Source organism: Natrix helvetica, assembly GCF_964273705.1.
Source record: "Natrix helvetica genome assembly, chromosome: 12".
Lineage (NCBI taxonomy): Eukaryota > Metazoa > Chordata > Lepidosauria > Squamata > Natricidae > Natrix > Natrix helvetica.
Window position 1 is genome coordinate 9,637,842 of NC_138556.1, and position 15,651 is coordinate 9,653,492.

Below are 15,651 nucleotides of genomic sequence, written 5' to 3' on the forward strand. Positions count from 1 at the left end.
AATTTATCTAATGTAATATATTTAATGTACTCTTTTGTGATTTTTTGGGATACTTTGCATCCATGATTTTTAAAAAATTCTGGACCATATTACAACACTGAGGAAATAGCTAATTTCAGTTTATAACTGCAATCAAGTTCTTGTACTAATTTGGGTCTCATTTTCTTCGTTGTTGTTAGTTGTGAAGTCATGTCCGACCCATCACAATCCCATGGACAACATTCCTCCAGGCCTTCCTGTCCTCTACCATTCTCTGGAGTCCATTTAAGCTCATGCTGACTGCTTCGGTGACTCCATCCAGCCACCTCCTTTTTCTCTTGCCCTCCATCGTTCCCAGCATGAGGCTCTTCTCCAGTTAGTCCTTCCTTCTCATTAGGTGGCCAAAGTATTTGAATTTCATCTTTGAGATCTGGCCTTCTGAAGAGCAGTCAGGGTTGATCTCCTCTAGAACTGACCGGTTGGATCGCCTTGCAGTCCAAGGGACTCGCAGGAGTCGTCTCCAGCACCATAGTTCAAAGGCCTCAATTCTTTGGCCTTTGGCTCAGCCTTCCTCGTTTTCTTAGAAATGTTTATTTGGGTGTTGCAAAATATTCCTACCTTTTGGAGAGGATAATAATTTTCCGGAGAGAAAAGAAAATTATTTGCTGAATACCAGGTTCCATTTACAGAGTAAAAATACTATAAACTGCTAGCCCAGATGCCCACAAATAAGCGTAATCTTGAAAGCTGTACTCAGCAGAACTGAAAAGTAGCAAATGCTCAACAAACATCCATATCAAATAAAGTCTTTGCTACCTAGAATCCAGAATGACCTAGAGATTCATGCATCCCCCCAGCCAAGGGCCAGTGCTAGCTATCAGCAAATTTTGCTTTAGACTTTCCTATTGATCCTTCTGTTTCACTCCTTCTCAGCCTTCAGAACTTGACAAGCTATAGGAGAACTGGATTTTCCTTGTCTTTGAAGAGTTCATTGATTTTATTTAATACATGTTCAACCTCTCTCTCCTGCTCTGCTTTCTCCTTGCATTGGGAGTATGCTTTTCTTCCCCAGACTTTCCAAGTAAAAATCACCAATATAAATATTGCAGTGATATAGGTACAGAAGTGAAGTTATTCAATCCTTTTAATGTGTAGAGAAGGAGGAGCCAAAAACAAATTGTACCCTTTAAAAAATATGGTTAAGTTAAACTATGACTTAGATTAGAATGTGGGTAAAATTCCTCGATTTGTTTGGACTCTACTAACGTGATAGAAGCATAATATGGTGTTGTTAGTTGAAGTTTGAATCTGTAACTCCTGAAAAAACTCAACTGCCTGTTTATTAGATCCATATAATCAATAAATGAATGTAACACCTAAAATAAGATGATCTTTTTAATTACTATCATTATTGGATACATGAAAGAGAGGCTTACTCTGTAGTAAAATAGATAGGAAAAATGTGCCCAATTCAAGGCAAAGGTTTATTAAGGATGTGCCTCAGTTCTGACTATGGTTGAATAACAATTGCTATAAACTGATTTGGAAGATTCTTAAGGTTTAAGTTGGGACACATGGCACTCATAAGAGAATGGCCTGCCAGTCATATTGAGGTAAATGTTTTCCTGTCAGTCATGTCCGACTCTAGGGCACAGTGCTTATCTTTGTTTCTTGGCTGAGAGAGGCTATCTAAATCTATCTATCTAGATAGCAGCGCTATCTAAAGAAAATACCCAAGGTTATGTGGCCAGCATGGCTATACGCCCAACAGAACACTGACCTTCCCACCGAAGTGGTACCTATTAATCTACTTGCATTTGCATGCTTTTGATCTGCTAGTTGGGCAGGAGCTGAGGCAAGTAAGGGGAGCTCACCCTGTTGCATGGAGCTACGCTGGAACCCAGTCTACCTGCTCGCCATCTGACAAGTTCATCATTTTAAGAACTGACCCATCGCGCCCCCTCTATTTCAAATAGTGACATCGAATTGTTCAAATTTGGGAAGTGTATGCACATGCAATGTGTTGGGATCTCTTTTGATGTAGCCTTTTTGGTGTGAGATCCTCTTCCCTGTGATGTGATTATCTAGAATTCACAATAATAATGTGACAATGTATGTGATTACTCTTAAGGTGATGTGTCCAACCACAGTGTAAGTTATCAGATAAGTGATATTCAACCTCTCAGTTTCACAGTGGGAAAACACAGAATCAACTCTACTTTTGTATTAAAAAATGATTAAGATGCAGATCACACACCACGTCACATTGGATATTTGGGAAGTGATTTGTACATCTCTGTGGTTTTACTAAATAGTTAATTATTCTCTACTGCACTAATCATTCTGTCAAATACTGCTGGTATTGGAGGTGACCAAATCTCTCTGTTTTAGTTTTCTTCTCTTTATTTTTGCAGATATAGGATTAGTGGATTGGCAATTTATTTATTTTTTAGGTACAGAAAGTATGTTGCATGTTTTGTATATTCATTTTCCCAAATATAAACAATTTTCTCTGAACTTTTGCATAATAGTTAGCTTTTTTCAAAGAATTTGAAATATAAGTATCTATTTAGTGACAGATAGGAGGCAAATATTCAAATGTGGACATGCCATTTATATGAATTTGTGCGTGTGCGTGTGCATGTACATAATCAGACCTTCATTCGGATAGACAGACAGACAGACAGACAGACAGACAGACAGACAGACAGACAGCATTTTTGTTCAGTATTATTATTGCTATGGTTCATTGCATGGTCAGCCTGATGTTTAGACTGGCTTTGGCATTTTTATGTACCTTTTGAGTTGTTTCCAAGAGCCTGGGACAGAAAGATATTTGATGGTATTAAATGTATTGTCACAAGATGTTAGCTTTTGAAAATAAAACTGCCTTTTGCAATTGACAAATGGTGATTTTTGTCAATGCTGATGGTGTGCAAGTGATGCTCTAGATGTTTGGGGATTGGTATTAACTTTGTTTTCTTTTGCCACGGTCACATGATTTCTATTGTAGATCTTTATATTTTGTGATGTTCTCTACTTCTTCTCTTCTGTTGTGCTGTCTCCAAGTACTGCAATGTCCATTATCTAGACTTTTTGTCTTTCTTATCCACAGTTGTTTAGTCTGGGGTGTTACGTGGCAAGTGCTTTTTAGCTTCTTCCTTTTCTAATACTTTGATCTAATTTGTGGTCCTGCCTGTTCTTGCTTGTAGGCAAATGGTATTTCTTGCAAATCTTCCAATGCACCATTGTTGCCACTTTGTCATGCCATTGTTTGTAGTCAGTCTGTGCAATCTTGCAGCAGCTAATTAGGTGATTCACTATATCTTCAGTTTCTTTGCACAGGCAGCATTTATTGTCTGTTGCTGTTTCTCATTTCTGGCTTTGTATTCATTTGTTCTTAAGGCTTGGTCTTGTACAACCAGAATTAGCCCCTCAGATTCTTTCTTCAAATTCCCTGCTCTTAGCCATCACTAGGTCTCGTTATCTGCTTTGCCTGCTGTCTCTTTAATGTATTAACTATGTTTTACTTTGCCAATATATTAATATTACAAAATTTGGAGAAGTAGATATTTTGAGGGATAGTTGCATTTTATTTTAGATATCCTTTGAAGCTGTACAGTAAAAATAGATTTCCAAATTATTTTCTTTCCCTTGGCTAGCTGGAAAACTTAGCAAGCAAGTTCTGGGATCAAGTAAAGCAGTGATGGGGAATTAAAAGTTAATCACACTTCTGATTTATTTGCATAGTATTTCCCTTTCCTTCTGGGGGTGTGGGTTTAAAGACACCCAATCTGTGTTTATATCAAAGATTACGAATCCTAGAGGGAAGAGTTATGGATATTGACTTCCTATCATAGCAAAACTGGACAATGGATTGTTCTTCAAAAGCCGGGGTCAATATTAGCCCCCTGTGTGAATAAACCCCATTTTTTCACTGTGATGAGAGTCAATAACTGCTTATAAAGACAATCTAAATTTGGTGTAGCAAAAGATGTGACTATCGCCTGCCCCTCTAACAACAGAAGCTAGGTAGATGGATTAGATTAGGAGATGACTAGGGGAGAAACACAACAATTAAACTGGGAAGGTAAGTCATGTTATCTTCTTTGTGCTGCTGAGATTTTTACAGAATCAAAATAACAGTGTACAAGAATGTTTTCACCTAATTGCTTGCCTAAGCAATGCTTCAAATTGGTATGTTGTGTGCTATGAATGTAAAGAAACGCAAGAGGTATTTAATTGCTTTGCAAACTATAGGTTTGGATTCTTACAAGATGGATAACAAGGAATGTTTAGAAGCAAAAAAGCCTGTTATTGCTCAGTACGTTATCCCAGAACTGGTCTTTAAAACGTAGATGGGTACTCTAGTTTTAATCTGGGTTGTGAAGGACTTCATTTTCCTAGGGAGTCTGTGAATGGTAAATGGGGATGAGAGTGGGATGCTTGAGTGCATAAAATTATATGGATCTGCAGTTGAGGTAACTCACTGTTATCAGGGTAAATATGTTTTTTTTTCTGGAAATATGAATAAAGCAGAGCAGTGCACCCTCAAACTGTATGTAGAAACTACTAAGTTGCCTTACCTAGAAACAGGAGAGGATGATTTGTAACCCAAATGCCTATATTGTATTGTGCAATGAGCAGGTGTGGGAACATATGATGTCATTGTTAGTACCTATAATTGTGCACTCTTATTACTTCTTCGGTTAGGTGTACACCCAAACTTTGCTTACAAAACTCAAGGGGTTATGCAGTGTATTCCCCTTCTCTAATAATTTGTCCAAATATCCATGAGCAACGATGGCACAGTGGTTAGAGTGCAGTACTACAGGCTACTTCTGCTCACTGCTAACTGCCTGCAATTTGGCAGTTCGAGTCTCACCAGGCTCAAGGTTGACTCAGCCTTCCATCCTTCTGAGGTGGGTAAAATGAGGAGCCAGATTGTTGGGGGCAAGATGCTGACTCTGTAAACCGCTTAGAGACGGCTGTAAAGCACTGTAAAGTGGTATATAAGTCTAAGTGCTCTTGCTATGATGTAGGGAAAAAAGGAAAGGAGACCCTTATTCATTGCCGATTATAGGAAGTAGAGGTTATTTCCATTTCAAAGCCATTCATCCAGCACTGTCTGAAGACAATTCTGCAGTCATGTGGTCAGCTTGATGCTGTTTCCTCCACACTGAAGTGCTACCATTTTATCTACTCACATTTGCCTGCTTTCAAACTGCTAGATGGGCAGGAGCTAGGTGAAGACAGGAAATCGCCCCATTGGACAATGCTTGGGTCTCATACCCAGGCTGTTGGCTTTCTAGTTAACAAGCCCAGCATCTTAATCACTGAGCCATCATACCACCCTTGATGTAGGCTAGGCTGAAAATCAAAACCACCTATTGTCTTCTACATCTGGATGTTGAGGAAAGTGGGTTCTCCTGATCTTAACGTAGACCCTAACCACCACACCTATTGATGGCTCCTGCTCCTATCCAGACAACTGCACTCAATGACTTCATTCTTCATATGAGAGGATATGGAAGCGAGATAATACTCTATAAAAGTTTGATAAATATAGGCCAAGGAAGTGAAGTGCAGTTCCTAACTCTTATTAGGAATCAACTATTTTGCATAAAACTTAAATCTCTTTTTAGCGCTCTGTTATTGTCCAGTTTTGCTGAGATAGGAAGTCAATACCCATAACTTTCAATCATGACACTTTGCCAATGCCCTCGGTATCAATTCTCTTTGATTCTCTTTGGTGCAGGAAGTAGGTATGTCTAGTTTAATGAAAAGAAGGACTAGGGGAGACACGATAGCAGTCTTCCAATATCTCAGGGGATGCCACAAAGAAGAGGGAGTCAAACTAATCTCCAAATCACCTGTGGGTAGAACAAGAAGCAATGGGTGAAAATAATCAAGGAGAGAAGCAACTTAGCACTAAGGAGAAATTTCCTGACAGTTAGAACAATTAATCAGTGGAACAACTTGCCTCCAGAAGTTGGGAATGCTCCAACACTGGAAGTCTTTAAGAAGATGTTGGATAGCCATTTGTCTGAAGTGGTATAAGGTTTCCTGCCTAAGCAGGGATTTGAATAGAAGACCTTCAAGGTCCCTTCCAGCTCTATTATTCTATTCTATTCTATTCTATTCTATTCTATTCTATTCTATTCTATTCTATTCTATTCTATTCTGTATTTGCCTAGAGCTGAAGCTCAGATATCTCTAAACATTAACTTCTTTTGACTCTGGAACAGCATTTTCTTAGCAACTACTCCACCCAGCCCTATGAGACTTCAACATTTGGTTGATCCCTCCTTCTTTTTCCATTTCCAGGTGTTTTGTGATTACCATGGACATTCTCAGCGAAAGAACGTCTTTCTATATGGATGCAGCATAAAGGAGACTCTCTGGCAGGCAGGATGTACCATAGACACATCCAAGGTGACTGAGGAAGTTGGCTATCGGGTAAGGTATACTTCTTATAGCTTATTCATCCACATAGATATTCTGAATTAAATTGTCTTGATCATCTCTGGCTTAATCTTCCAACCTTTAATAGCCAATCGAAGAAAAATCAGATGACAAGCAACAGCAGAACCCGCAGAATAGTAGGAAAAAGATTTAAAGGAACCCAGATTTGTTAGAATGCAGAAAGATAATATGGGGGTGGGAGGCAAGAGGATCTAATTGCTTTGAAGGGACTGTTAGGAACCCCCTCCCCAAAACCGATGGAGCCAAGTGGGTGTAAAGGGTAGATCTATGGCAAAAACTGTATTGATTTTATATAAAATGTGGGAATATGGTCATATAAATCTGCCTGTCAGAGGAGATTACATTGTTTAAGGCACCAGGATTAGAAGTCAGCAGATTGTAAGTTCTAGACCTGCCTTAGGCAGACAAAGTCAGATGGAAGACCTTGGGCCAGCCACTGTATCTCAGCCCTAGGAAGGAGGCAATGGCAAACCACTTCTAAAAACATTGCCAAGGAAGCTGCAAGGACTTGTCCAGGTAGTCTCTGGGCATCAGGCAAGATTAAAGAAAAGAAGAAAAAAAACCTTTGTCAGATATTTAGTCTTACTATTTTTCTATGTTCTAGTTATGATCATGCTTTTCTTATTTTTTGCATTTGTTGTCTTGTGTCTCTCCCCCTCTCTACCCCCATGAAAGATACTCCCTTACTAAAATCCCTTCTTACATTAAAATCCAACCAAGTACTACTTTAAGAAATTGGCAAGTGCAGCTTTTTCTTTTTAGTTCTGATGACTTTTTAAAAGAGGTTTTGCTCATTTATTTAGCCTATGGCATCTACCAAGGTCATGCAATCACCTATATACAAATTTAGTTTTAAAAGCTAATACATAGATAAGAGGTGTGGTAGCCTGGAGATGGAGCTCTCGCCTCACAGAGTTTGTTCCTAGGCAGCAGCAGATCTTTCTCTCTTTGGACATGAGTAATTGTCTGCTGCGAATTCCATGTAGGCATCAGGAAGGGCATCTGTCCAGTAAATGCTTGAGGTCTGTTCAGTGGCCCCAGGTCATTAACAGAAAAGAAAAAGATAAATGGATAGATGGATAGATAGATAAATAGATGGATGGATTGATGGATCGATGGACGGATAGACAGACAGACGGACATATAGATGGACAGACATGTGGACAATACAATATAGGAGATAAAGTATTAAATTAAGATAAAACCATAATAAAATAACTATAATATAGAGCAATAGAATTGCAAATGGAGTAGATGTTATAATTCTACATCTAAGGAAGCTAAGCATCTAACTGCTTCTTATGTGGCTGCCGTGAGATCATCCCAGGTGCCTTGAGGAGACATTTAAAGAAGTTAAAGAAAAGTTTTAGCCTAAAAAGGCAAACAGTAATCAATAAGGTGAATACGAACCAAATAATAGTGATTGGCCCCAGTCATCAAAAAATGGGTATTGATTTGGAAAAGGCAAGAAAAGGAAAATCACATTTGGTTGTCTAGAAAGGCTGCTTGAGCTGAGCTTGCCTATTGAGAATCCCTTATAACTGACTACAATGATGGATCTTATGCACTTCTTTCTCTTGAGAACTGAGGATATTCTGCAACATTTTATTGTAACTCTCAGTTGCTCAGCTCTGTCTGATAAGCCACATGCCATGAAAAGCAGAAATGGTCAAATATTAAGCTGGGGAGACTCAAGTTGAAAGTGCTACTCAGCCATTGGATGATTTTCAGAATGGGGTTATTTTGTTTTATTTTATTTTATTTTATGACCTGTTTGTCAAGCAAACTAGAGACTGACTGCTACCTCAGTCCCTTGGAGCAACTAAAAGAAAGAAAGAAAGAAAAAAGAGGCAAGGGCATTTCAAATCCATAAATAGGTTAGTACCCTGATGCATTAATGCTATTTTTCAGATAATAGTTCTCAGAATTCAAGGGATTTCCTTGTCAATTGGACCAGGAAAATATGGATTGCATATTTCTCTGTGTAAGTGATGTGATAAAGAAGACAAGTGGAGTCTCACTGGCTAAGATTATGTGTCTAGCTCAGCATTGGGATATGACCTTTTTAGAAGGTATTTTCTGTCATAGCAGATAGCTGTCACATTCCTGTTCAGCAAAGTTTTAAATTCCCATTTCCCCCCAATTTTATTGTTTTTGCAAAAAAAAAAAAAAAGCCAAAACAAGCAAAATAAACCCTCTAAAAGGTAACAATAATGTAAAATGTAAAAGTAACCCAAGGCAAAACCAACAATAAATAATAATAATTAAAAAGCAGAAAAAGAGATAGATAGATAGATAGATAGATAGATAGATGATAGATAGATAGATAGATAGATAGAAAAAAAGAAAGAGAAAGAAAGAAAAAGAAAGAAAAGAAAGAAGAAAGATTTCTCTCTTTGGACACAATGAGTAATTGTCTGCTGCAAACTCCATGTAGGCATCAGGAAGGGCATCTGGCCAGCAAACGCTCAAGCTTCATTCAGTTGCCCCGAGTCCACCCCAATACAAGGAATTACAGGGTTATTGAGAGAGAGAGAGAGAGGGAGGGAGGGAGGGAGGGAGGGAGAGAGGCGAACAATACAATATAGGACGTAAAATATTAAATTAAGATAAAGACATACATAATAAAATCATAATATGGATCCATAGAATTAGAAAAAAAAGGTAGAAAGAAAGAATCTAATAGGGGAGAATATTAATTGGAAATATATGTGCTTGAACGATAAAAAAACTTTTCAAACATTGGTATTTAATTTTTCTGTCCAAACTTTTGTTAGGAAGAAAGGTTTTTTAATTAATTCATTAGAAAGAAAAAAAACAATAAAGCAACTCATAAAAAAAGGTATCCAGTACCCATAATGCAATTTTTTAAAAATATTCTCAGACTTATTCTACGCTTGTGAAGAATTTTCTCTTTATAATCTTTTAAACTAATAATGTCATTTATCAGAGAATTATTTTGTTCTGCATATCCTTAATGCACAATGCATCTTATTTTATGTGTTAATTCTTCCATAGATATTATGTACCTTATTGAAGTATTTATTTAAGTATGATTAGTATGGTTGTCTGCTGAATCTCTTTTAGCAATTATTGATGGTTGTGGCCGTTTACTATATTTTGGTAAAGGAAGTTCTGCTTATTTGTTATGCAGAGTATGAAAGCTAACCTTTTATCTACTGCCTTTTGCAAGGAATTGATCAATTCTTTCCACTGGATGGCTCCAGACTCTAGTAATATGTGCAGGAGAGAATACGTCATCCACTCTCACTCTCACTGTTTCTTTTTGTTGTTGTTGTTGTGGTCTAATCCAATGCTAGGACCCTGAAAGGGCAGCATTGACTAAACCTGTTCATGGTCCCAGTTGGAAATTGTATTTCTGTTGAATTTGGTAGAATTGGAAAATGCTGGCAATTTCATTCAAAGAATTAATGCTTCCTTCAGGAATTTTTGAATCCACAGCTGAAGACTCCAGAGCAAATTCTTTCCACATTCCTTCCACATTTACCTCTCTAGAAACATGTGAGTTCTTTGAAATGTGAGGAATTGTCTTAGGTCAACGTACTGGATTGATTATTGGAATGTCTTCTACATGGGCTTTCCCTTGAGGATAACTAAGGAAGTGTCCCTGGTTCACAATGAGGACAGTTATGGGTGCACTGCACTATAACTATATCACCACTGTTTCCAGTAGGCATTACAGATTATTATTCAGGACTAGCATTACCGGCCAGCTAAACTAAATCTCATAAACCCTAGGTAAATCTTGATCCAGAGTCTTACAGCAGAAGTCATAAAGTGTGCCTATAAACATTAACTGATTTGTTATTTATCCCAACTCTGTTATTCTAAATTGCTCTTATCGGTAGTCTGTTATGTAGCCCATTTTCTTACACAGGGATGGGGAAGAATGTAATCCTTCTGATACTGTTGAAATATGCACAGTGAAGCTACAAGAAGCATCATATTGTTATTGCTGTCAGTTGCGAAGTCATGTCCGACCCATGGACAACGTTCCTCCAGGCCTTCCTGTCCTCTATCATCCTCTGGGGTCCATTTAAGCTCACGCCTACTGCTTCAGTGACTCCATCCAGCCACCTCATTCTCTGTCGTCCCCTTCTTCTTTTGCCCTCCATCTTTCCCAGCATGAGGTTCTTCTCCAGGGAGTCCTTTCTTCTCATTAGGTGGCCAAAGTATTTGAGTTTCATCTTCAGGATCTGGCCTTCTAAAGAGCAGTCAGGGTTGATCTCCTCTAGCACTGACCAGTTTGATCACCTTGCAGTCCAAGGGGCTCGCAGGAATCTTCTCCAGCACTCCTGGTCCTACTGATACTGTTGGAATAAGCACACTGAAGCTGCAAGAAGCATCATATAGGATGTCAGAATTGTGATTCTGCCACCTCCTGAAGATTCCTATTCTTGAACCCATGAACTGTGTTCCATGCCATTGTATAAATGACACTGCACATCCCTTTGCCCACAATAACGGGCAATGTAGGATTCTCTAAAAGGAGATAGATGGCAAACATTATTATCCCTGATCAGCTGTCATACAGGGAAGAGCTGTACAGGTGAGACTTGAAAAATTAGAATATCGTGCAAAGGTTCATGTATTTCAGTAATGCAACTTAAAAGGTGAAACTAATATATGAGATAGACTCATTACATGCAAAGCAAGATAGTTCAAGCTGTGATTTGTCATAATTGTGATGATTATGGCTTATAGCTCATGAAAACCCCAAATCCACAATCTCAGAAAATTAGAATATTGTGAAAAGGTGCAATATTCTAGGCTCAAAGTGTCCCACTCTAATCAGCTAATTAAGCCATAACCCCTGCAAAGGGTTCCTGAGCCTTTAAATGGTCTCTCAGTCTGGTTCAGTAGGAATCACAATCATGGGAAAGACTGTTGACCTGACAGTTGTGCAGAAAACGATCATTGACACCCTCCATGAGGAGGGAAAGCCTCAAAAGATAATTGCAAAAGAAGTTGGATGTTCCCAAAGTGCTGTATCAAAGCACATTAATAGAAAGTTATGTGGAAGGGAAAAGTGTGGAAGGAAAAGGTGCACAAGCAGCAGGGATGACCGCAGCCTGGAGAGGATTGTCAGGAAAAGGCCATTCAAAAGTGTTGGGGACTTTCACAAGGAGTGGACTGAGGCTGGAGTCAGTGCATCAAGAGCCACCACACACAGACGGACCCTGGACATGGGCTTCAAGTGTCATATTCCTCTTGTCAAGCCGCTCCTGAACAACAAACAATGTCAGAAGCGTCTTACCTGGGCTAAAGAAAAACAGACCTTGTCTGTTGCTCAGTGGTCCAAAGTCCTCTTTTCTGATGAGAGCAACTTTTGCATCTCATTTGGAAACCAAGGACCCAGAGTACGGAGGAAAGAATGGAGTGGCACACACTGCAAGATGCTTGAAGTTCAGTGTGACGTTTCCACAGTCTGTGTTGATTTGGGGAGCCATGTCATCTGCTGCTGTTGGTCCACTGTGCTTCATTAAGTCCAGGGTCAATGCAGCCGTCTACCAGGAGATTTTGGAGCACTTCATGCTTCCTTCCACAGACGAGCTTTATGGGGATGCTGACTTCATTTTCCAGCAGGACCTGGCACCTGCCCACACTGCCAAAAGCACCAAAACCTGGTTCAATGACCGTGGATTACTGTGCTTGATTGGCCAGCAAACTTGCCTGACCTGAACCCCATAGAGAATCTATGGGACACTGCCAAGAGAAAGATGAGAGACATGAGACCGAACAATGCAGAAGAGCTGAAGGACGCTATTGAAGCATCCTGGTCTTCCATAACACCTCAGCAGTGCCACAGGCTGATAGCTTCCATGCCATGCCGCATTGAGGCAGTAATTGCTGCAAAAGGGGCCCAAACCAAGTACTGAGTACATATGCATGCTTATACTTTTCAGAGGTCCGATATTATTCTATGTACAATCCTTGTTTTATTGATTGCATGTAATATTCTAATTTTCTGAGATTGTGGATGTGGGATTTTCATGAGCTGTAAGCCATAATCATCACAATTATGACAAATCATGGCTTGAACTATCTTGCTTTGCATGTAATGAGTTTATCTCATATATTAGTTTCACCTTTTAAGTTACATTACTGAAATACATGAACTTTTGCACGATATCCTAATTTTTCGAGTTTCACCTGTATCTTTGATACCTGAAATGCAGCCTCAAAGCAGAACAGGGTTTTTGTTACACCTTCAAAGTAGTCAAGACGAGAAGCCCAATAGTGAATTCTTTAATCATCTTTAAGTCTTCGGCTTAATTTTTAATCTAAAGCGAGATTAACAAATATGAAAGGATTTCTCAGTTTCTTTCCTTTCAGGCTCTGAAAAGCTAGGGAGGGTCCATTCTGAAATTCTTCCCACCCATATCCCCCTCTATGATGGACTGAGATACATGATAGTCATCTTCCTCCTGCCTCCCAAAGTCTTTCGTGCTTACATTAGTTTATGAAAGGTTAATTCATTGGATAAAGTCCTGTTTACTATTAGGTACAGTATGAGCACCAATATTTCTGTTGCTAAGTGCAACATTTGTTCGGTAAGTTTTGTCCCATTTTACATCCTTTCTTGCCACAGTGATGAAGTAAATCACTGCAGTTGTTCAGTTAATCACATGGTTGTTAAGTGGATCTGGCTTCCCCATTGGCTTTGCTTGTCAGAAGGTCACATGTAACATCGGAAACTGCATCCGTCATAAACACGAGTCGGTTGCCAAGCGTCTGAATTTTGATTGCATGACCACGGGGATGCCACAACAATCATTTAATGTGAAAAACGGCCATAAGTCATTTTTTCAATGGCATTGTAACTTTGAACGGTCACTAAACAAACTGTTGTAAGTCGAGGTCTACCTGAAACACTATTGGCAATTGTAGAAGGGCAGAGAAATTAAACCTGTAGCTTGCTCACAGGAGAACTTGGGTTTGATTGTTGATGTCTTCTATTAAAGGTTCTCAGATAAGGCGGCATGGGAAGACTACATCCGTCTGCTGTTGGTTTGTTGTTAGTTGCAAAGTCATGTCTGACCTATCACAACCCCAAGGACAGCGTTCCTCCAGGCCTTCCTGTCCTCTACCATCCTCTGTAATCCATTTAAGTGCCCGCCAACTGCTTCGGTGATTCCATCTAGCCACTTCCTTCTCTGTCGTCCCCTTCTTCTTTTGCCCTCAATCTTTCCCAGCAATAGGTTCTTCTCCAGTGAGTCTTTCCCAGTTGCAGTGTATGGCTGTGAAAGTTGGGCCATACGGAAGGCTAAGTGCCAAAGAATGGAGGTCCTTGAGCGATGGTGCTGGAGAAGACTCCTGTGAGTCCCTTGGACTGCAAGACAATCCAACCGGTCAGTCCTAGAGGATATCAACCCTGACTGCTCTTTAGAAGGCCAGATCCTGAAGAGGAAACTCAAATACTTTGGCCACCTAATGAGAAGGAAGGACTCACTGGAGAAGAGCTGTTGGTTAGAGTAGAGAATTATTCTGTTCAGGCTTGCTGAACTGGTTTGACACCTCAATATCCTACTCATCCCTTTTCTGCAGCCTTACTTCCCTTCTTATCCCCATCTTTTCATCCCCAAATCTCTTGAAATTTAGCAAGTAAAATTTGCCGAAAACCATCAGGGTGACATCTCAACAATTTGCCTAACCAAGGAATTATATCTAAGAATAATGACAGTTAGGAGAATTATATGTTGGAAATCCTTCCAGGGATAATGTCTTTTCTCAAGGACAAGATTTTAAAAAGATTCAAAAAAGAAGAAAAATCTGATCATTTTGCTTCTCCTATGAAATTCTAGCTGGGCTCTAGTGAAAAAAAAAACAGGAATTCTGTGGTTTCAGGAGCGTGTGGTTTTATTTGGGGAGAGGGCAAGTCTTCATTTTCCAACATCTTAGCACAATATTGTAACTGGGTCTTTTACTTTTCTTTTTGAAAATGTACAATTAAAAGACAATTAATGAGAAAATAAACAGGGGAGAGAATCATTATCTTTAGATCCAAGAAACACAGTTAGAACAAATAGAATATTAAATTGGTATTTGCTAATGTTTACAAATGAGGGCTATACATGCCTACCTACCATTTACCTACCAGAATTGTTCTTTAATTAACATAAAAGGTTGATTGGAAGGATAATTTTTATTTTGTTAAGAAGCTGAAGTCAGCTCAGCTATCTACATATAGTTTCTCATTGTTTAAGCTGGATTGGGCAGGACTAAAATAGGATGCATGATTTTTTTTTTTTTTTTACCAAGCAATGATATGTAGGGTTTGTTTGGATTTGAGAAATTGCTATTGAACAAACCATTGTATTTGCTTTAACATGTTTTGAAAACATCGCGAAGGTGCTTCTCCAAAAGGCAAGTGGACTTTGTTTTTCCTTGAAGACATTTCACTTCTCATCCAAGAAGCTTCTTCAGTTCTGACCGAATGGTGGAGGATGGAAGGATTTATATTCCTTGCAGTCATCTGGTTGTTAGCACACTCTCTGAGAGTTTTTGAGGCCACTGGGGGGGTTTATCTGTTCCCTCGGGGGTCACCTGAATATTGCGAATGGGTGTGGAACCTTTTTGGAACTGCTGAAAGGGCCGTGTTGTTACAACAACTTAAATAAACACACTATAAATCCTTCCATCCTCCACCATTCAGTTAGAATGGAAGGAGCTTCTTAGATGAGAAGCAAAATGTCTTCAAGGAAAATTATCTACATAAAATTATCTACTACAATGTTTTATCTGTCAATTACTACTTTAACTTCAAGCACACAATAGATTACAAACTTAAAGTAAGCCATATCAAACTCGATTGCAGAAAATATGACTTCAGCAACAGAGTGGTCAATGCCTGAAATGCACTACCTGACTCTGTGGTTTCTTCCCCAAATCCCCACAACTTTAACCTCTGACTGTCTATGGTTGACCTCACCCCATTCCTAAGAGGTCTTTAAGGGGCGTGCATAAGCGCACCAATGTGCCTACCATCCCTGCCTTAACAATCCCATTTATTCGTATCCATTTCATGTATTCATAATCTTGTATGTACTCATATTTCTTGATGTCTTCTGTTATCTGTAAACATCAGCTCAGCTCTTTCCTGGGCAGGGGTGGGGGGGTCTTGCTGATTTCTGGAGATTTAGTTGCTGCTAGTGGCACAAAGCA

General features: G+C 39.2%; 1 protein-coding gene across 3 annotated transcripts in view; it reads left to right on the forward strand.

The window, feature by feature from the left end:
- The window catches only part of AGBL1 (AGBL carboxypeptidase 1), a 384,955-nt gene that overhangs the window by 193,793 nt on the left and 175,511 nt on the right, over window positions 1-15,651 (forward strand). For all 3 annotated transcript variants that reach the window (XM_081964808.1, XM_081964809.1, XM_081964810.1), the window contains one exon: window positions 6,307-6,438. In XM_081964808.1, coding sequence (XP_081820934.1) covers window positions 6,307-6,438 — 132 coding nt within the window. The remainder of the gene's footprint in view (window positions 1-6,306; window positions 6,439-15,651) is intronic.